A 21,532-nucleotide genomic window follows, 5' to 3' on the forward strand; every position below is an offset into this window, starting at 1 on the left:
ATTTTTCAAGAGAGATCACAAATCAGCTGTCCCAAACCTGCCTCCTCACAATGAGGTCACACCTTTGCTTTAATTAGGGTCCAAGGAAAAAGAAAAGGACAAAAAAAACACCAAAACCAGAAGCCCCTCCCTCAAGCTTGCTAACAAAAGCAGAAAAGCAAACTACAAAATGCCTTTAAAAATGTTTTTTGTTGGATGCAGCTCCACCTTTTGGTGCAAATCTCTTTGCATCCCCATCTGCATTCAAAACACAAGATCCTTCATCCAGCTAAACCTGAGCCAGGTAGGCAACTCCTGCATCTTTTCCTCAGACTCCTTGGACACGCTCTGCTCACTGCAGCAAGTCTGAGTACAAGTGATCTTCTCGTTACTGTCAGCTTTTTGCTTAATCTCAGCACTGCACAGAGTGCAACAGCCTCAGCTTGTGAATAATGAAAAGATGAGGGGAGCCTTAGCATTCCCTATCAGAAGTCTGACCCATGGCAGAGTCTTTATGCTGGAAACACCGTCAGCAGCGAGTCCACCTCCCCGTCCCCAGAGCTCTCGGCTGGGATTGCTGGATTGCCTCTGTGCTACATTCTGGCTGCCTGGTAGTGCGATCCATGACAATTATACCTTAGCAAGGACTAAAGGGAAGGCCCTGGCTCCTTTACCTGCTGCCAGGAACACTACTTCTGTGCCAGAGAGGATATAAAAAGCAACTTATAGGCAGACTCCACATGGGACCTTAAATGAGTTGGTGGGTCAAGATCTTTGCAGCACTGAGACTCACAACTTCCCCCTAAAAACAGCATTAAAACATGATTGACTTTTGTCCTCAGTGAGTAAGAAACCTCTCTTCTCTGCCTCATCTCCTTAGCCTGCAGGTTCTCCAAGCAGAGAACTGTTTGCCATGGGAAGCAGCCAAATGGAGCCCGTGGCTCCGTTTGAAGCTCTGCAAAGCCAAGCTGTCGAGTCGACCACTGCCTGCAGCCACACTGGCACTTCCTACCAGGAACCAAACACTGCCCCATTCTCTGGAAAACACTCCCAATTATTGTCAAGTTATGAGTCTCCCACCACCACCCCAAAACAGGAATCAAACAGGAAAGGAAGGTGGAGCACCCACAGTCGTTTCAAATGGATATTTACTGTACCGTCTTTTCACATTAAACATGAGATCATGGACTCTGACAAGATGGAACAGCCACACAGATGGTGTCTGAGAGGGGTGCAACGGGTACTTTAACTGCATTTGCTTCTTTATTTGATTTAAGGTCACGGATTACCAAGGGGAGAGGCAACACATAGGGCAAAAGTTTTGGGTTTGATTTACTGGCACTGTAGAGCCCTGTTCAACACATGAAAAGTTTTATGAGGGGTAGAGCTGGCAGGAGGGAGGTGGGGGAATACGGTGAATACAGACACTACAGTGACCTGCGAAGTGACTCTGACCTTCCAGACCAACGCCCCCAGGACACCAATGCCTGGCTGCAAAGCTTGAAGCTCCACATTTGACTCTACTGAAGGGTGAAATCCATCTCTCTGAAGAGAGCCAAAACTTAAGAAACCACAGATGCTTCCTCAAGCCATCAAAGTTTGAATTCAGAGTCTCAGCTTCAAACTGCTCCTCCATGCAGTGGGGGTGCAATGGAAGAGAACTGCACTCTCCACACTGTAATGATCCAGACAGCAAAGCAGCTCTTACCATGTTTTATAAGCTGTTTCCAATAGAGCACAATGCCTTTTAAAAAACCTCCTCCTTAATGAAACGCAGTGGATCCAGATCCTACTCCGTAGCACCGTGTTGGATCACAGCCTGCCCTTCCCGTCCTGCCCAGCTGCAAACCTGCAGGCTGTGCTCAGTGCCTGCACCAACACCTCCATCCTCAGAAGCACGAGCTTTTCTGTTTGAATCCCAACAGCTTCCAACCATACAAACCTGCTTCCTGGTCCCCATGCTCTGTCACTGTCACCGTCACCGCACACACAGACCAATTTAATCACAGCCACAGAGCTTCCGCAGCGTTTTTGCAAAACAAGACTCCTCTCTGCTCCATCTTATGCCATCCTATCCTGAAAGTGTTCCAAGGATGTGAGGGAAAACAATTCCATCCAGCTTGTGATACTGCACATTTTAAAAACAGACATACAATAAATACAGCATTGCTCTGAAGCACATTGGACCAAGGCAACACACACAGTCTATCGGGGGAAAGAGAACTGACAGAAAAAATTAATCCTTCTTCTCTCTGGAAGATTCCAGAGGTTTTACGATGCTGTAGTCTAGAATTGAAAAGATGTTACAGGTATCTTTAAAAAAATTATTATAAATAGCAAGCAAACCTGTGGTTTCACAGATAACAAAAACACTCTGGTCCCATGAAAACAGATGATTGGCTCAGCTCCTAAGACTGGAGGGGTTTCTCCCAGAAGCACAGGTTTATCCTTGAAAGTGTCTTCTGGACAGATCAACTTCAGGCTGTTCCGCTGTGGTGCCCGCTACTCATTCCTTGAGGTTGAGTGCATTTCAGTTAATTGTCTCTCAGCTGTTTTCTTCTTTCCCCCCTCCTTTTTCTTTAAAGAAAAGAAGATTCCTAAATGTTGCTACGTGAAAAAAATTCCCTAGGAGAAGGTCAGCATTGCTTAGGCAGATGAGGATGGAACACGGGGGCAAAGAGAGAGGCTGAGCTGGATTTTCCCTGTTCCTCACTACAACCTGGAGCAGAACCTCATACTGTCATTCCTTTTTATTTTGCATTTCTCTCTTTTCTGGTGTAATAGATAATAACACAGGGAGCAGCAGGGATAATATGTTCGTAGGTGGCTGCTGGCTTTTCAAATGGTTTCTTACCAATCTGTTCCATGTAGGCAGAGCCGAGCCCTGACACTGCGAACTGAAAGCAGATGATGCACCCTTTCTACAGCTGGAAGCTTGCAGGGTGGAATCACTTCATGGGAAATTTTTATTAGTGAATCACACAAGCATAATCTTTCAAAAAGGGAACTGAAGATGGCTTAGGCAGTTGTCCAAGAGTGCCAGCAGATGCTTTTAGGTTTGTTGCCCAGGTGTGTTGCTAGCCTCCCATTTTTTTCCTGCTTTGCCTCGACCTCCGGGATTTCAGAATAGTGTAGTTTGCATACGATGTGTACTGTTCTGAGAGGACAGGGATGTAGAACGCACGCAGCAGCTGTGAGGACCTGAAACCAGAAAGGAAAGACAAATGCATCCTTAAAGCATTCCTTAGCCAGTATGTTCAAAACGATACGAATGAGGCTTTGCAAAAGATTTGGGCTGCTGAGCCAGTGGCACGAGGAACACTAACGCTTCGGGCATACGCAGCCCAGTCCCGTTTTCCCCTTGTCAGTGGCACCAACGTGGTTTGTGCCAGCACCACCAGTTTAAGAGCAGCAGCATGCCCACTGTCCATCCTGGCAGGATTAAGGGGAGAGAAGGCAGGAAGTAATCATCGAAAGAAACTGAGATCCCAGATATCACTATCCAAAAAGCAGCCAGTACAGCCCTGTGGGCCTCCGGAATCAGACTGACAGGCAGCCCTCCTGTTCCTCAGGGAGGTGAAAGATAGCGAGGCTGCATTTAGCTCCTGGCATCTCCTCTTTTCTACCCAATCTTTCTGGCCGCCTATTCCTCCACGCATGTCTGAAGGGCCGACAGAAGCTTTGATGGGCACTGGCATGTTGAAGCACTGTTCTTGTGCTGATCTGCCGTTGAGGGTATTGAATTAAAGAGGGATGGACTGCTCTAAACCTACAGAGCAGCTTGCTGCAGGCTGCCAGCATTCACTGCGGCCCCACTAGTGCTGGGAGCTGGCATTTCACAGCACTTTGCAACAATTGGACCAATGGAGTATTCAAGCACGGAGGGTTTAATGGCTGCAGCAAATTAGTACCTTTCATTTGGTTGCTAATTGCTGGAGCTGTGCTAGCTGAGCACATTTTAAATGCATGTGTTCTGTTACCGAGCAAACTAATAGTACAGACCAGGTTTAAATGTGAAGCAAACAAATAGAACATCCTTCAGCAGCAGTGAACCTTGCTAGAAGCTTCAAAAAGGTGAGCAACTTATTGAAATTGGGGCTGAGGCAGAGTCTTGCTTCCTCAACACTGAAGCTTCTTTCTTAAAGATCAACTTGTTGGTGGACTGTCAGCTCTTGACAGACACAAGTCTAACCTCATCCGCATAAAGCTTGGAAAAGCAGCAGCAGCAGCGCTCCAAACTCATCTGCAGCACACTGCATGGTCAGGGGTGGCACATGGATCCAGCCTGTCCTCACTGGTCACTGCAATTCACACGGCTTTGCTGGTAGCACAGCCAAGGGTCTGGACATGCCATTCAATTCACTTTTTCAGAAGCAAGATGAATTGTGTTTTGTTTGCTTATTGTAAGGCGGCACTGGATACCTTTCAAAAACGCAGCCTAAAACACAATGGCAGGAACTTCCACTGAGAACTGCATCTCCCCAGAGGCTCCCAGGGTTCTTGGAGAGCCTGACTGTAACTCATGTAAGAACAAGCAGCTCCTGATCTCCTGCATCTTGAAGTAAAAGACCATCCAATAAAGACCAGTGATGGCTACTTGCGCTGGCAGAGCACCACTCTGCAGCAGGGTCTTGTTATTTAAGGTCTCACATCAGCACAGAGCAAGGCATTTTTCAATTGAAATGTCCCCACTTCAGACAGACAAAGCAATATTCTTCCCACACGGGAGAGGGAAAATGGAGGCAGAAAGTATTGTCTACCCTCAGAGAGCCTAAGCAAGTCTGAATTCCTAAAATTTACAACTCCTGCTTCTTACTGTGAGATTCTGCCTCCTTTCAGCATCCAGCATCTCTAAACCTGGTTTTTGCCAAATACTCAGCTTGTGCTTTAGGATAGAAAAATGCTGATTGCTTCACTTCAAAGAACAAAAAGTGATAATACTTAGGCCGCTTACAAATTGTAAAATGCCCAGCAAAGTTCCTAAATAAAAGAATCACTGGAAATGGTTGCTCTTTGTGAATTCCTGAGGTGCTGGAATCGGGAACGTATTCAAAGCAGAATCTCTTAGGAGCAAATAACTAGGCAGAAGATGGTAATTTTAGTGTATTCTGAACAAGGAACATTTTTTACAGCTGTCATTTCCTTGCGCCTGGAAATTGGAGGCCAGCCCTCCCTCCAGTCACTGGAAGCAAAGGCATCCTTTTGAAAGCAAGTGCTTGATTTTCCTCCTCCATCTCATGTGGCTAATGAACATCATGTCATTGCTGAACTTACTCTGGCATCTCCTCCTCTCAGCCTGACAACCCACCACTGCTACTGTGGCTGCTCTCCGTGAGTGGTGGGGTTTCACTTCAATTCCCTCTAGCGAAGAACAACAAAAGAAAGAAAACCAAGAAAAAGCAACTGTGTTCAAGCTGCTTGGGATGCTGTTTAAAAAAAAAGGGAAACAAGGTAGAGCACCAGTTCGCTGCTAAGTTGTAAGAAAGCGACAGAAAGTAGCACAATTCCCCAGAACTCAGGGTGTGTGCTTGGGTTGAGATGAAGTAATTTGTTGAATTAGCCTTGCGTGGTTTAGCTCAGGGACAGAGAGGAAGGCAGCAGCTTCAGCCGATGGCTGAGGTCCCGAGTACAATCTGTGGCTCTGAGAATGCTTTCAGCCGCTTGGTCCAGACGTGGAGCTGACAGCAGTCAGATAACAGCACCAGTTCACACCCTGAATATGGCACCGTGAATGGTAGCAGCAACACCTCTGCTCCACTGCTGCAAGGTCAGCTCTCGTATTCGTCCAGCAGCAACTTCCTCACTGAAAAGGGATTCTGACTGGACACAAGCACAAGGCTGCTCTCTCTGCTGCTGGTCACTACACAGCAGCAAAGCCCTGGGTGCTGCTCTCAGCTCTGGGAGAACGGTGGCTGCTGGTGCTCAGGAAGTCATGACAGAGCTTTAAATTCAGACAGGGAGTCTTTACCTCCCGTCACCTCCCTTTGTCAGGCTCCTCAACCTCAGACAACAGATGGCATAGGGAAGGGGCTGGGATGACAGATGACAGGGAATATATATATAATGTTCTATTTGCATTCGCTTCTAAATTTGTCACCCAGAGACTGGGAGTGTGTGCAGCCTTAATCAGCACAGAGCTCCCTAGCAGCATGCAGGCAGCAAGATTAAGGCCGCAGTCAATCCAAGCTGGGGAGCCAAGGGTCTGCTGCAACGCTGCTGGAACATGGATGCAGCAGGGCTCTTCCAGCTGCAGCTCCAGGCTGGAACCAGGCAACAAGCAAATTCTGCCCAGCCCTTGCTGTGCTCCAGACATGAGATACCCCACATTATGGGAAATTCTTATCCAATTTTTTGGTTTCTAGGGGAGCGACTGCAGCTCCCAGCTAGGACAGAAGCCCAGTTACCAGCAGGCCAACATAGCTGGAACCACAATGACATTTTAAGTGCATTATTGCAAATTACCCATTGGACTCCAGGAGCAAACAACTCAACAGCCCTGCTCTCCTAATACCAGTGGAGGCTCATCTGGAGTGGGAAGAAGGACTGCTGAGTGAAGATGTTCAAGTCCCCCTCTAAAACTCGTTGACATGGAAAGGAAGCCGTTAGATCCGTGGATTGGTGGGAGATTCTTCCTAACTGCATCCTGTAACTCAAACTTCTTACCCCACTGGCAGCAGAATTCAGAAAGAAGCATGGGAAGGATGTAGGGAAAGGAATGGCAGGAAGAAGAGGCAGAGGGAAGTTGAATCTCCGCTGTGCGGAAAGGACCTAAATACCTTCTAGCTACACACACAGGAAGCTCATCATCGAAGCTCTCTGAAAACCCATTAACATTTGCACTACCCAGGTGTTAAGTTTTGTACCAACCATGCACTGAAGAAGCAATTTAGCAACCTGTAAAACAAAGGTAGGGAAAACACTTCATGTGACACAGAGGAAAGCACCATTAAAGGGAACAAGACAGATTCTCTTATCAAACCGAGGTAATGATATGCTAGAACACAATGACCGATCATTAATTTTGCACTAAGAATATATTTTTTGATGGAAAACCCAAGCATTTGGAGCAAGCAGACGGCTCAGCCTAAAGAGCTGGAAAATATGTGCTCCTCAGTGGGGAGCTGTAATATATTTCCTCTTTTCTGTGCCAGATTTGGAGCGCTCAGCCAATATAGAATTAAATGGACCTGGACAAAGCAGCTTCCTGAGGAGCATAATTAGCTGGTGGCTTGGAGTGCTCTCTAATTCAATTAGCAGCACCATTTATCAGAGCCAGTTGAGATTTACATTTGCACTTGCTGACGTCAATGCGAGACTCGCAGCGAGTCCCAGAAGCCTCTGGTTCAGAAGGAGTGAATTGAACTGCTGGGGTCATTTCTTTTCAAAGAACAAGAGCTGAAGTTTGCGGTTGGGTGGGGAGGCGTCTGATGGGTTTTTTTAATCCCAAATGCTCCTTGCCGTGCAGCCACTGAGATGCAGACCTGAAATCCACACCGGCAGCATCCCTCACAACTTAGTTCACTAAGTGACACTGCTGTTCCTCTTCTCTGCATTTTCCTAGTAGTGCTGTGATGCACTGACTAAAACCAGGGCAGATCAGACCTTGCATGGCTGTTCTTTCTGCTCTTCACTGTACCATGAGTTGTCTTGGAGCTGTGCCCACTGCTATGCTTCTGCCCTGCTAGGCTGGCCACGGCTCCTGCTTTGCTGTTGTTCTTCAGGGGGAACAGAAAATCTGTCAGACAAGCAGGGTGACAAGATGGATCTCTCATCCCTCAGCATCAGTGACACCCCCAGGTAAGCACACGCCCTTCTAGTCCTTTCCCAGCACTGTGCACTTGAGCTGCCGACTGCTGAAGATCAGATGAAGGGACAGAGCTCAGCGCTCCAAACTGCGGGAGCTCTGGAAGTACTAACAGCAGGGATGAAAATCAGACCTGCTGCTATGGCAACCCGGCCTCCTCCACTGGTGAAGGCACCACACCTCCCCTCTGCTCCAGCTGTGAGGAGCTGATAAGGAACAGCATGGAGAATTTCCAAGCAGCAGAAGAATGGGAGCAGAGGAGGCTGACAGGCGACACCAGCAGGGCTAAGGATCTCACTGCCTGATCTCCTCTCAGGACATGCTCTGCAAGCCCTCTTCTATCCCAGTCTCCTACCAATGAAACGACATCTTTTGTTAAGGAGGAGACAGCAGCCAGAAAGTTCTCCTTCCCTCCCCACCACATTTAGGTGACATGTTATAAGGTCTTGGGGATGTTTAGCCAGGGAGAACACTCGCCCTTCCCCAACCCAGGATTCTGTCTCTGCATCTCATCATTAGCACAGTAACTACGCTCTGAAGTTTCAGGCTCTTTCTGTGACTCCCACCTCCTCACGAGCTGCTGCTCCATGGTGAGATGCTACCTTTGCTCCAACAAGCCAAGCCACGACTTCCAGAGGTACCAGCCAGCCAGAGGACCACACACAGAAATCCACATCCCAGTACTGAGCGAGTGACCGGGGTTTGGCTGCAGGCTTGCAGAGATTCTTAGCCAACAAAAAATATTCAGCTTGGGAATCTAGCTGGAGTTTTGGTGATCTAAATGCAACACACGGTATCATATATCCAATCAAAATGATTGCACAGGTTTTCACTGCCAAGCTTGGGAATAAGTTACCAGCCTGCGTCTGGCAGGAAACGCTTTGACAGCCTTTTCCCTAGAAGGACAGAGTCGCAACACCACAGCTACCCCTGTATCCAGGCAAATTCCTGAGAAACCAGCCAGGTATTTGTGCTTGGCAGAACATAGGGATTTAGCTGCAAAAAAGGGAAATTCTTTAATCCTATTGATTTCCCCTTAAAAGGAGAGGGGGAAGAAAAAAATGTCATAGAGTGACTCATATGGAAACAGCATTAAAGCGGTGAGGAGTAACAAGGACTCAGTTCAGAGCAGTACATTTGGCTCCAGCTTAACTCCTTGCAGCGATTCCAGCCAGCAGCGCAGGCTGCAGCAGGGTCAGGATTGAGACGGCATGGGGTGTATACACACCTTACAGGAAAAATCCCCAGCCATGTTAGGAATGAACACAAAAGTCTGGGTGAAAACAGAGCATTCGAAACACTTGGGTCCATCCTGTGGTAAGGCCACAGCTGCACACTCAAATCTCTCCCCACAAATGGAGCAAACGCGCTGTGCAGACCCTTCTGTAGCCTCATTAATGAGGCTCATTGGCCATCTCACTGGAGAACGTAACAGCAGGTCTCTCGGAAAACACAGTTTCTGCAAATCCTTGCCAAGAAAACTTGTTTGTGTCAGCAAGCTGGGAACATTAGAGCGCTCCTGGGAGCTGCTCTAACATTATCAGTCTTTCTCACTGTTCAACTGCTTTTGCCAGCCACCCTTTCTGGAGACTCCTATTCCTAGGAAGTAATAAGGTCTCACATGGAAAACAGGAGAGCACTGAACTCTTGTTAGTTTTTACCAAGATTTTTCCAGTTCACCTCTCTGTCCTGCTATGACAGCAACATGACCAGAGCTTTAAATGACTGAATCACCATCCTCTTACAGCTGAGGGGTTCTGTCTTTGCAGGAATGTAGTAACAACATTCCCACTTGGATAACCCTGATTCCATCCATGTTAGCCCAGAGAACAGCAATTTCAATCTCTACTTCTCACAGAAATCCCTTTTCAGACACACAAGCAAGTTGTTCAGTGCACAGTAGAACTAATAAAGAACAGATTCTAACAGAGGTCTCTTCCATGGGTTCTCTGATGCCTCATAAAAGCGTGACCTTGCTGACTTCTCACTGACTGCCTCCTCTCTCTGCTAGCTTTCACAGGACCTGGAAGAGCTCATGCTCTTTGGAACTGACTGACACCTGCCTTGGATTTGGCTGCAACAAGGCAGCAGATTCAGCAGCCTGTTGGGAGGAGATGACAAACACCTCAGCCCTTTAGAAAGCAAACCAAAACAATATTACTTCAGCAAGAAGTGTACAGGGAGGATTCTTCTTAAAAATAACATTTCTCACTACCCTTCTCAGCTGGCTTCACCCTCTAAAGCAACTTAGGCCATAAATACTGCACTACAAGCTTGACGAAGGTTCCGCTGTGGCCAGCAAGCTGCCTTCACTGGAAACTGTATTTCAAGCTGGCATTTGCCAATGTATCTTTCCTCCATGTATGCAGCTATTTTTGCAAGCGGATAATTGAGCAGAATTAGTCCACAGACCTGCCAGCCTTTCTTCCCCCATCTCAAACGTGTAAAGCATACCTGGAAGCATCTAGGAATGGCTTGTAGGCAATGGTTATCCACTCCTCTTTGTTGGAGGAATACCTTGGCTCCCGTGGGGTTTCAGCTGCTGTATCCAAGTCCACCAGATAATGGCATTTGGAAATGTCAATCTGCAGAAAGAAAGACATTCTCGTGGTTTATTTCCTGGAGGCTCCTGGTCATATTGTGGTCATTTATACAGGCTGTTACTTATCAAGGAGAAAGGGGTTAAGTTTCCAGCAAGAGGTGAAATGCTTCATGCAGGACACATGGTGAAATATTTCAAAAGCTTTCAAATAAAACCTTCACAGGGCGATACAAGGTACCGCTACCGCTCTGGTCATAAGAGGAGAACCTGAGGGTCTCTCCCTGAGCAAGTACCCCTGCCAGCCTCTCTCACTGAGGAATTCTCAAGTCACAGAGGGGAACCTGAGGCAGCAGAACCAATTCTGTTGATGTTTTTGCTAGAGGTTGACTAATTAGCTATTAAAGATTTCTTAAAATGCTGACTCCACAGGCTGCCTAGGCAAATGATTTCACTATTTGTTGTTAGAAAGGTTTCCTGATGTCTACACTGAATCCTTTTCTGTCTCAGTTCATGCCTGCTCCTACTTGTTATACGTCACAAACAAGGAAAACATCATCTTCTTCATGACAGGTTTTATATACCAGGGTTCTGCAACCCTAAATTCCCCTTGTCTTTACAACCCTATTTTACTCTATAACCATGTTTTCTGCCCCTGTGATCATCCCTGGGGGTCTCGAATTACTCCCATCAATCCTGAACACAGTCCCCACATCAGGATGTAGCACTTTAACGAAGGACTTCAGAAAGCAGAGCAGCAAAGCAAGAGTTGCACAACATCCTCCTGCGCATACAACCCTCTGCGTGGCTCATCTCTTTACACAGCAGCGTGACATTACTGACTTGTATTGATCCAATGATTTGTGGCCCCCTTGGATCTTTTCCCAAAGGACTTGTGCCCAACTGGCTGCTATTCAACGTACGTGTTTTCCCTGAACTATTTCTGTCAAGTGCACTGTCCATATATTTCACCCTGTTTTTTTCCAGATCCTTTCTCCAATTTGTCAAAATAACTTCAAATTCTAATGATGTATTTTCTCTCACATAATTTGTTACTTCATAAGCCTGTTCCTCCTTCCCCCCTGCAAATCACTGATAAGACCTTGGGAAAGGACAGACTCGTGCAGTTTCCAGTATATCCTCTCATCTTGAATGACCTGTGGGTAACTACTCCTATCAGAACTGTAACAGCAATTCATGAATCCTGCTCCAAACTGGATGCACAACAGCGAGAAGGGCACCTTATGTCAAGGCACATTCAAGGGAATATTTCTGCAGACTGGAGAAACACTAAACGCGGATGTTGGGAAGTACAGCGGCCCAGCACTCGTCTGTCATGTTCATGAACTGTGTGTAACGGATAAACATCCAAATACACTGCCAGTTAACACCCTATGTAAGTGCTATCTTGGCCCTAAAGAATGTACACTCAAGCTCACACAATAAAGGCTTGACCCACTCCCTAAGACAGACAAAAGTACACGCTAGGTCAGGCTGAGGGGAGCCAGTGCCTCATGCTCCCGTTTATCCTCCTGTAAGAAAAAACATCTGCCAACTTTCTGCAACAAAAATCCCTCTCGCTCACCTAATTTTTCATGCCTTCTTTGGAAGTGCTTTTACAATCATTTGCACACAATTCCAGCACATTTGGCTCAGAACACGTACAGACCAATATGAGTTATCCACAAGGATTACACAAGCTCCAAAACCTCTTAACTCTGTTAACTCTACTGGCCTTGTCATCACAGAGCAGAATCATGGAAAACAGATCCGGTAGAGTAAGTTTGTTGTCTGGCAGAGATGATGGTGGGTTTGTGCACAGATAACCCGTCCTGCAGCGCCGATGGCCCTCGCTGACTCACTCACAGCAGATGGACATCACATTGCACCTCTCTGACCATGTGGACTCAGAACAGTCATGCCTTTATCAGCTGCCTGTGACGCAAGTAACCGCACTGCCCCGACCAAAATGTTTGGCAACACCCTGCCAAATTATGAAAATGCATTCGAGGAAGCAACATCACAGAAATTAATTGTGTGTGTGACCTCGCAGCTAAAAGAGCTGTGGGCAATGTCCTCGGGAGACTTGTGTTATGCAACCTTCTCCTTCCTGCTGGGGAGATCACTCTTGGATATGGACAGGCTGTACTATTCATTTATAGGAATATCCCACATCCTTTCTGGCTAACAGCCCCCCCCACTGCCCTCATATCATAGAATCATAGAATCACAGAATGGTTTGGGCTGGAAGGGACCTCAAAGCCCATCCAGTCCCACTCCTGCCATGAGCAGGGACACCTCCCACTGGATCAGGGGCTCCAAGCCCCATCCAACCTGGCCTTGAACCCCTCCAGGGATGGGGCAGCCACCACTGCTCTGGGCAGCCTGGGCCAGGGCCTCCTCACCCTCTCAGAAAAACATTTCTTCCCAATATCTCGTCTCAATCCCCTCTCTTTCAGCTGAAAACCATTGTCCCTTGTCTTATCCTTGCACTGCCCAATCAAAAGCCCCTCCCCAGCTTTCCCGGAGCCCCTTTCCATACTGGAAGGCCACTCTTAAGTCTCCCCAGAGCCTTCCCTTACCCCTGTGGATGTGCACTTGAGCTGCTGGGGCATAAAAACTCTGCCAAGACAAACATGAACTGACAGCTACAAAGAAGACTTCTGTCTTACTTCCTCACACTCTTCCTTGAGGACTCCCACATTTAAGTTTTCTCTCTCACAAAATTTTATTGCTGACTTCCTTGGACATGCTTGCATTCCCTTTTCTGCAGCACCTTTGGGGTTTATCGTAACAATTTAAGCTGAAAACAATTTAATTAGGTGGATACCAGATGGGTCTGTGGCATCACAACTGAGCAGCAAATGAAATTACACCACAGGAAACTCAGCTGAGGAGGATGTGGAATCAACTTCTTGCACTATGTGAGAACATTCCAGACCCTGAGAGAGGTTCTGGCTCATTAGCAAAAAGACTCCCAAGCCACTAACTAAGTTTTTCTGTAAGTGATTGTAGAGTCATTCAGAGAAAGACAAGTAACTGCCTCAAGCACTGAGCTCCTCTCATTCTAAATGCTCTCCTAAAAGGGCTGGCACTCCCAGTACATGTGAATGATGAGATCTTAGGAAGAAATGTTTTGCTGTGAGGGTGGCCCAGGCTGCCCAGAGCAGTGGTGGCTGCCCCGTCCCTGGAGGGGTTCAAGGCCAGGTTGGATGGGGCTTGGAGCCCCTGATCCAGTGGGAGGTGTCCCTGCCCAAAGCAGGGGGTGGGACTGGATGGGCTTTGAGGTCCCTTCCGACCCAAACCACTCTATGATTCTATGAATTGGAAAAGAAGTGAAAATAAAGTAATTGAAATTCTTCCTCTGAAGTCAGGAGTTTTTGATAGCTTTAGCTTTTAGGCCTGATCTACTGTTCCTGCTTGGATACATCTTTGTAAGAGATAATACTCCTTATCTCTTTCTTAGCAGTTTCAGAGACAAATGCATCTCCACAGCAGGACAAGTACAAGGTAAGTGCTGTTCAACATGATTAAGGAAGGAAGAATTGCAAAACAAGAAGATCAAATCACTCTTTTCCCCAGTGTCTCATAATAACAGAAACACTGAGATTTACTCCTCGATGTTCAAGCAGAGCAGCAATAGATACTTACACCTGAAACTGAGAGATCAGTCTCTTTCTGCAGTCATTAATTGGTTCTAAGCTGTGTGTGGCTCAGATAATCCTTCTGAACCATTTGTCTTCTCCTTTTATATGACCAACACATATTGCTATTTATATTTATTTGCTATGATGACTTTTTTTGCCAGTGCTTACTAACTTTTTTCTTTTTAAAAATCCAGGTATGTTTGCACCCATAACCTCACTAAACTTGAGCAAGGTCTTGTTCTCTTGGCATTATTAGCAGATCAGAAATAAAAGTCTCAAAACCCCATTTAAAATACACATTTAGGAGCTTATTTCTAATGTCCTAGGTCCTTCTGCTTACATGAGAAACAACAAAATTGTAAGGTGACATTAAGAAACACTCATGAAACAACAGTGTGCTGTGCTCCATTAGTCACAGGCTGTGCACCAGCCAGCTGTCTGTGCTAAAAATACCCCACAGCACAAGACTCCGTAAATTAAATGCACTGCAGCAGACAGCTCCTCTCAGGTGGGAACACGCCTCCTTCCCATTTCCAGTAACTACATAATGAGGCTCAAAATAAAGGAGCTTTAACCCAGAGGACTGATCCCCACTTTACCCACGGAGTTGGCTCCTGTGTTACAGCACTGCCTTCCTTCTGCTTCTGTGAGCTTGCACGATGTCCAACAGGCCGGTGTCATGAGCCACATGAAGAAGGCATTAACCTACTGTCTCCAGTCAGGACAGACCTGTTCCAGTAAACCAGACACCTGGTCCATCCATTAGACAGGAGTAACTCCCTGTGCACAGAAGGACACACCAAAGCTCTCCTCCACAACACTAGGAGGGAAAGAAGAAAGGACGATGCACTTCCGGGCAGTTTCTCTCATCCAACCCACAGGACAAAAAAGAAGGGATGACTAAATATCTACTGCACTACAAAGAATATTTAGTGCTCTGCTAAGATTGAACCTGCTAAGTAACTTTAAAGAAGTTAGCTGACAATAATTTAAAATACTCATCTGCTATGAGGACAGGCTGAGAGAGTTGGGGTAGTTCAGCCTGGAGAAGAGAAGACTGCAGGGAGAACTCAGAGCAGCTTCCAGTACTGAAAGAGGCTGTGGGAAAGCTGAGGAGGAACTTTTTACAAGGGCATCATGATAGGATGAGCTTTAAATTGGAAGGGGGAAGATTTAGATTAGACATTAGGAAGAAATTCTTCATCATAAGAGTGTGAGGCGCTGGCCCAGGTTGTCCAGAGTGGCTGGCCCATCCTTAGACGTGCTCAAGGCCAGGCTGGAAGGGGCTTTGAACAACCTGATTCAGTGGGAGGTGTCCCTGCCCGCGGCAGGGGGTGGAACTGGATGGGCTTTGAGCTCCCTTCTGACCCAAACCATTCCATGACTCCATGATTCTATAATTCTGGGCGCACACTGTTTTTGTTTAGGTGACACAACACAACCAGGAAAAGAACAAATTGATAACACTGGTAAGCATTATCTTAACTGATTCCCATTGAAATCACTGACGCAATTGTCCCAGCCACGTTCCAAATTAAGTACCTCCTCCTCAGCTGCAAACACGATGAATACATTTATATATAAAAAGAAAGGGAAGTACAAAGGAAAATTTCAATCCTTGCTCAGTGACGAACATTTTCTGTGGGGGATTTCAAACTGCTCATTCAGTTCGCTCTCCTGTGATCACAGTAGCACATTATACTAACCCCAATACCGCAATAACTAGGAATTATTACTTTTTCTGCTTCTTCTTTTTATCATTATTATGTCTCTAAATGAAAAACAGGCAAGCAGAAACCACTCACAAAAACAGGGAATTTCCAAGTGCTTCAGAGAGCCCATTTTTGTTCTGTAACTTGTATGGTCCCTGGGAAACAAAATGGGAAGACCCAACCCTAGACATTATACTAATATAATCCATACAGTAAGGTAAAGAAAAGAACACAAGACTATAATCCTTACGTATCGAGATGGCTCCTCCTTGTTTTGGTCATTCATGTCAGTGGGAATGATCCGTGTGGCCATTGGTCCCTTGGCAAACGGTTTTGGTAACTGGCCCCTGAATTCTGACAGGATGAACTGGAGCTGCCAGCTGCGGAGAACAGCGTCAGAAATCCCAGCAGGAAAAGGCAGGAGTTAGTAACGTCTTGTGTGGAGAAAACCAAAAGCATAACTAAGGACACATCATTCGCGAGGGCAGGCAGCCCTGCGAGGGGAGCAGTCACACTACAAATTTGCAGTAGCTCGTGGCCAACGTAATCCCTGACAACAAACTTCAGAATCCTTTGTTTTGGATATGCTGGTGTCAACAGAGACACAAGGTCTTGAAGGTTACTCCCTTAAATACTTCTTATGAGAAGTGTCCCTGCTTATGAACCTCACCAAATTGTACCTTTTCCATTAAACAACTTACTTATCTGGCAGGAGGAAGCTGCTTGGAAATCTGTGCCACTCCTTTCCCACACAGACATTAACTGGTCTCCCCTCCGGCACAGTGTGAATACTGGGATCAGTAGCAATCCGGTGGAATTCTGGGTACAGGTCCAGGGGCCCGTGGTAGCCTGTCAGAGGCAGACAGTGGTAAATAAGGCTAAAGAAATAGGTGGTGTTCACATCACTGCTTTTGAAAGACTACAAAAAATTGCTCATACGTAAGGTTTTAAATAATATCTTCTTGAATAAATGATTTTGGCCCAAAAAGTGGCTGGATTCCTAAGCTCCCCCTCCTTCTAGAAGTGCCCCAGCACCTTTACTTGCCTTCTCCTGCCCTGCCAAGGGCTACCACCAAGGAAGAATAATAATGACACGGTGGGAAGGTTCGCCGAATGGCTCTGAGTAAAGAAGGTACTCAAGGACCATATTTAATCCATCTCCATTAAGGACCCATGCACCTAATTACAAGTTTTACATATGAAAAGGCTTTTTCAAGGAGGGTCATATGTCTGGAAGTTGAACTATGTGCTTTAACATTAGTCTGGGGACAGGTTTTGTATCAGGATAGTACGGGCTGAAGGTGAAGGGCAGCAGATTTTTACCTGATGGAATTCTAGTGATACATTCATACCTACCTGAATATATACACATATGTATGAACACGTACACATGTACACACGTGTATAAGCATTCCTTAATCATGGAATCATAGGATGGTTTGGGCTGGAGGGGACCTCAAAGCCCATACAGTTCCAACCTCCCTGTCCCCTCACAGGAAAACACTAACTCCCCACCCTCACAGGAAAACATTTCTTTCTAAGATCTCCCCTAAATCTCCCCATTAGAATTTATTCCTTGCAACAATGGCATCCAAACTGCCAAGGCTCCTTATTTCTACTGTGCTGCCATAGTGAAAGCACCAAAACTTTGGCAGCCCCGAGGAAGGGGCTTTGCCAAGACAAATACCCAGGAAAACACAGAACAAGTCTAAAATACCAACCTCTGAATAAGGCAACAGAGCGTGACAACGACAAAAGGCCAAAGAGAAAGACAGTCCCCAGAGCCAGCCAGTTGGAGGAGATCGTGTAGTGTTCCAGGCGGTAGCGCTGGAATATGAAGTGGTAACATTTCTGAACAAGGAGTAAAAGCAAAAACAATATAAAACTACTCACAATCTGATTAAGATTTAGCAAAATTCTGGTTTTCTTAAGGGTCTTACAGCACTGCCTACATCTCCCACCAGATCTTTGGTCTTCAGTTTTTAACTCAGACCCAGGAACTCGCATGGTTTGGTCACATTTCTTAACTGATAATTTGGAGTATTTCAAGTCCTCTTCCACTCTCTTCCCCAGGAAGGTCTCTACTCATGCTGTAAAGCTCTCTACTAGGACTCCAGTGTGGTTATTCCCACGTGAACCAGCAGCAAGGGTCCCTTTCAGACACTTCTGTAGAACCTCCCTACACATGCAGCCCTTGCCACCAACACTGGACTGACCTTGCCTGCAAACAGAAGTTCCAGAACCCAGATTTACTAGCGATCCATGGTTGTTTACCCCATCTGCACAAACTACAGCTTCAAAGTGGATAACAAAACACACAACACATTCTGCGCCCAACTTTAAACACAAACCACTCTGAAATTGTTAACAGAAAAGCCCTTTTTAGGTTTTTCTAATTTAAAGACCTTTCTGGGAATACCCAGGAGGAACTACAGCCAATGCTTGGCTTGATCTCTCCCTCCTCCAGGAGTGATTATTCACTTCCTATCCTAATCTGGTTTTTGTTCCTCTTGTCTTGTTTGCATTTTCCCATAACAGCCAGATCCACATGGTTGGAGGAGCAGACTCCAATAAGCTTGTACCACTAGTGGGCAATCAGTTCTGAATTCTCAGCTGAATACAGGCAAAATGTCATCAAACAATGTTAAAACAGGCAGGACAGAAATATACACTAGATGTTCCTAAAGCCATATTTGGCTTAGGTCCTGAACCACTGCCCTCTGATGAATGTTCTGACAGCACACAGCGATTCTCAGTCAAACTGCTGACACCACAGAGCTTGATCCTGTACGAACGCAGGGACTGAAACGCATCAGGGGTGCTCAGCTTAGTACTGCGAAGCGTCAGCGGTAATGGGAGCTCAACTGAGCTAGGGAAGAGTGGGAGTGCTCAGACGGGGTGCAGGCCTGTGGGGAGCCCAGGACAGGAACAGCCTGCTTAGCAGGACAGAGGAGTAATGGCAGAATGAGGCCGAACAGCTGGAACAGCCTCTAACAGGGACTCAAGACTGCATTCCTGCGCCTCTTTCACAGAGGAAAATGAGTAATTTTCAGCTTTGGGAAAGTTTATATCAATCTCTGTTAGTGCTTTACTCTATGAAGTGTTTCAAGTGATATTTATTAAACATCCAATTTTTGGCTCTTCCAAGTGTCCAGCTCAATTTCCCAATGCCTGAACAAGATTACTTTTTCAAACCAGTGAAGGATTCCTACTAGGGTACAACAAAATGCATTTCCCATACACACATATTCCTGCCTCTTAAAGCTTGTTTAACAGCAGACAAAGGAGGCACAAACCTATATGGAAGTTACCAACCCTCGTGACATCTCTTGGTTGCTCTGTATTAGCACTGCAACATCACAACTGCTCCTCACCAGAAATTCCCAAGTGGGATGGGAAAACAGCTCAAAGTCATGATGAAATAATTAGTGGCAAGGAAATACTCTCAACCATTTGCCCCTTTACACAACCCTGGACAAGCTCCTAATGTGATCACCTTTTAAAGCCATGACATTTGATCTTTTCTTGCCGGCTGTAAAGCTGTCTGCGCTGAAGTCCAGGATTATCTGATGAGCTCATTCTGTACAACGCTCAGGAGGGAATCCCAAATAGTTTTGGTTTTACGTCACATCTTACAAAGGGCTAAGTATTTTCCACATACTCTCAACCAAGCTCTAGAGGAATATTATGGTTTAACTAGTAAAATGAGCAACACATACACAGTTCTTATGAGAATGGCTGTGCACTTTGCTTCCAGAGTCTCAAAGCCTATCCATGAAACATGGTTCAAAAATAGAAACTGTACCAGCTAACCGATTAAAGACGATATTCACAAGTTACACAGAGGACAGTCCTGACCTGTGTAATTGCTATAGATTGTGACACAGACACAGATATTCTGCAGATGTTCCTAAGCTTTGGGAAGCAATGTTAAAGAAGACAGCAAGCTCATTAAAAAAAGTACGTTCCACTAAAACTTACCTGAAGAGCAGAGAGGGCAACAGCACTGCAGAGGCAGATGAGGGGATAGATGGGAAAGAGAAACCTCTCTTCTTTGTGGGGCTGAATGAAGAAAATCATGATCCAAATGTACATGGGAGCTAGCGTCAGCCAGTAGGGACGGCCCAGATTCTGAACTGAAAGAAATAAACACTCAGCAAAGTGGAAATGTAAGAATGAGGGGTTTTTTTCCTATTCCTCCCCACCCTTGCACAATCAAATCTCACACTTGAAAGCCCATTCTTCAGACCCAAAACATTGCCTTCAGACACAAACACACCATGTTCTAAGCAGCTGTGTTGCTAAAATCCAAGCACCATGTCCAAACAGGCAGTATAGAATTTTGATCAGAGAATTTCTGTAGAGTCCTACCATACTAACAATTTCAACAGACTTTAGAAGGCCAAAGCAGAAAATAAGGGACTGCATTACTAAAACCAAAAGAGACAAAACCCATCAAGAACTGGCATATCCAAACAGTCACAGAATGAATCATTAAGGCTGGAAAAGACCTCTAAGATCAAGTCCAAGTGTCAGCTCAACCCCACCATAGCTACTAAACTACTAAGCCGTGCCCTGAAGTGCCATGTCCACACATTCTTTTAACCCCTCCAGGATGGTGGCTCCACCACTGCCCTGGGCAGCCTTTTCCAGTGTTTCACGAAGTACCAGGTTTCCTGCTCTGCACTGTGCCACACATGCAAAGACCAGGAAGGTTCTCCTCTGGACCTGCCCTTCCACTTATAAATAGTTGTTTAGCGACTGATGTTTCCACAACCTTCATTACAAAAATAACAGCGTGAGAGGTCTCTCAGGCACCTTCGGCTTAACGGAGGAAATAACTGATTCAAAAATAACAACAATTACCCTGAATTTTAGTCACACTGAGGAGTTTTACAGTGCCTGACGATTTTCAGTCCCTTTTCAGTCCCTTTTCTGCCGCCTTGCTACTCCCAACAGCAGAGTTAAGCAATTAAGCTAACGGCATTTCGCAGACAATAAGAACAAAGCACTTGGCAGAATTGCTCCTGCTGTTAAGTACAAGAACACCGAGCAAACAGCAGGAAATCTTGCATTTACAGGATCTCCTACTGAGCTTTTACTGGTTTCTGACAGTATGCCAGTCACATCCAAGGAAAAGATTTAAGCAAAACCCCATTAACATATATTTTCAGCAAGGATTATGAAGTTATTGTTTCTTGCATTCAGTAAAAAAATCAGAGTGTGAAGCCCTAACTGGACTGATGAATCTGGAGGCTGCTGACACTTACAAGAACGTTAGGAAAACAGCAGAGAATTCACACTTCCACAACACCTTTTCCCTCCCTAGAGTCACTTGCCAAGTGTCATGTGTTTAAATTGATGTCATTTTATTTAGGAGAAAGCCCAGCGTGAAGTAGGGAATATTCTGGTTCCTTCTTTCTCCACTGTCAGTACTTCCACAAAGCATGGGAGTAGCAGGACTGGCTTCATCCTGCGAGTTTAGGAGCACCTTTCACAGTACACAGGAGAGTCCAGGTTCAATCCTGACACCAGCAGCAGCCTGAGTCCGGAGGATGCCTATTTGAAGGCTCAGCCCCCACAACCAAAAAGGAAATAACTACTCTGTTCCTTAAAGCTACTGCAGAAAATATTCTGGCTGCGACGGGGCTATTTCTAACGCATTTGCATGTCTCACTGAAGGTTATGTGCCACACAACTTGTTAAGCTTGCTCTGGGTATGGATATTTCTGCCTCGATTACACATTGCTCTTCTTGAGGCAGAGGCAGGGAACGCAGGAATCATTTCTAAAACAGAAAAACATGTTTCTGCCCTTGCGCAGACAGCATGTAAGTAGATGCATCTCACTGC

General features: G+C 45.9%; 1 protein-coding gene across 4 annotated transcripts in view; it reads right to left on the reverse strand.

The window, feature by feature from the left end:
* The window catches only part of ALG9 (ALG9 alpha-1,2-mannosyltransferase), a 55,824-nt gene that overhangs the window by 25,962 nt on the left and 8,330 nt on the right, over positions 1-21,532 (reverse strand). For 2 of the 4 annotated variants that reach the window (XM_069876574.1, XM_069876571.1), the window contains 6 exons: positions 19,663-19,817; positions 17,403-17,532; positions 16,383-16,530; positions 15,932-16,061; positions 10,238-10,368; positions 1,110-3,180 (listed from right to left, as the gene is read on the reverse strand). In XM_069876574.1, coding sequence (XP_069732675.1) covers positions 3,057-3,180; positions 10,238-10,368; positions 15,932-16,061; positions 16,383-16,530; positions 17,403-17,532; positions 19,663-19,817 — 818 coding nt within the window. In that variant the 3' untranslated portion in view covers positions 1,110-3,056. Of the gene's footprint in view, positions 1-1,109; positions 3,181-10,237; positions 10,369-15,931; positions 16,062-16,382; positions 16,531-17,402; positions 17,533-19,662; positions 19,818-21,532 lie in introns of those variants that run through there. The other 2 variants (XM_069876572.1, XM_069876573.1) reach the window with 2 other exon arrangements.

This window comes from Phaenicophaeus curvirostris, chromosome 25 (genome assembly GCF_032191515.1).
Source record: "Phaenicophaeus curvirostris isolate KB17595 chromosome 25, BPBGC_Pcur_1.0, whole genome shotgun sequence".
NCBI classification, from domain to species: domain Eukaryota; kingdom Metazoa; phylum Chordata; class Aves; order Cuculiformes; family Cuculidae; genus Phaenicophaeus; species Phaenicophaeus curvirostris.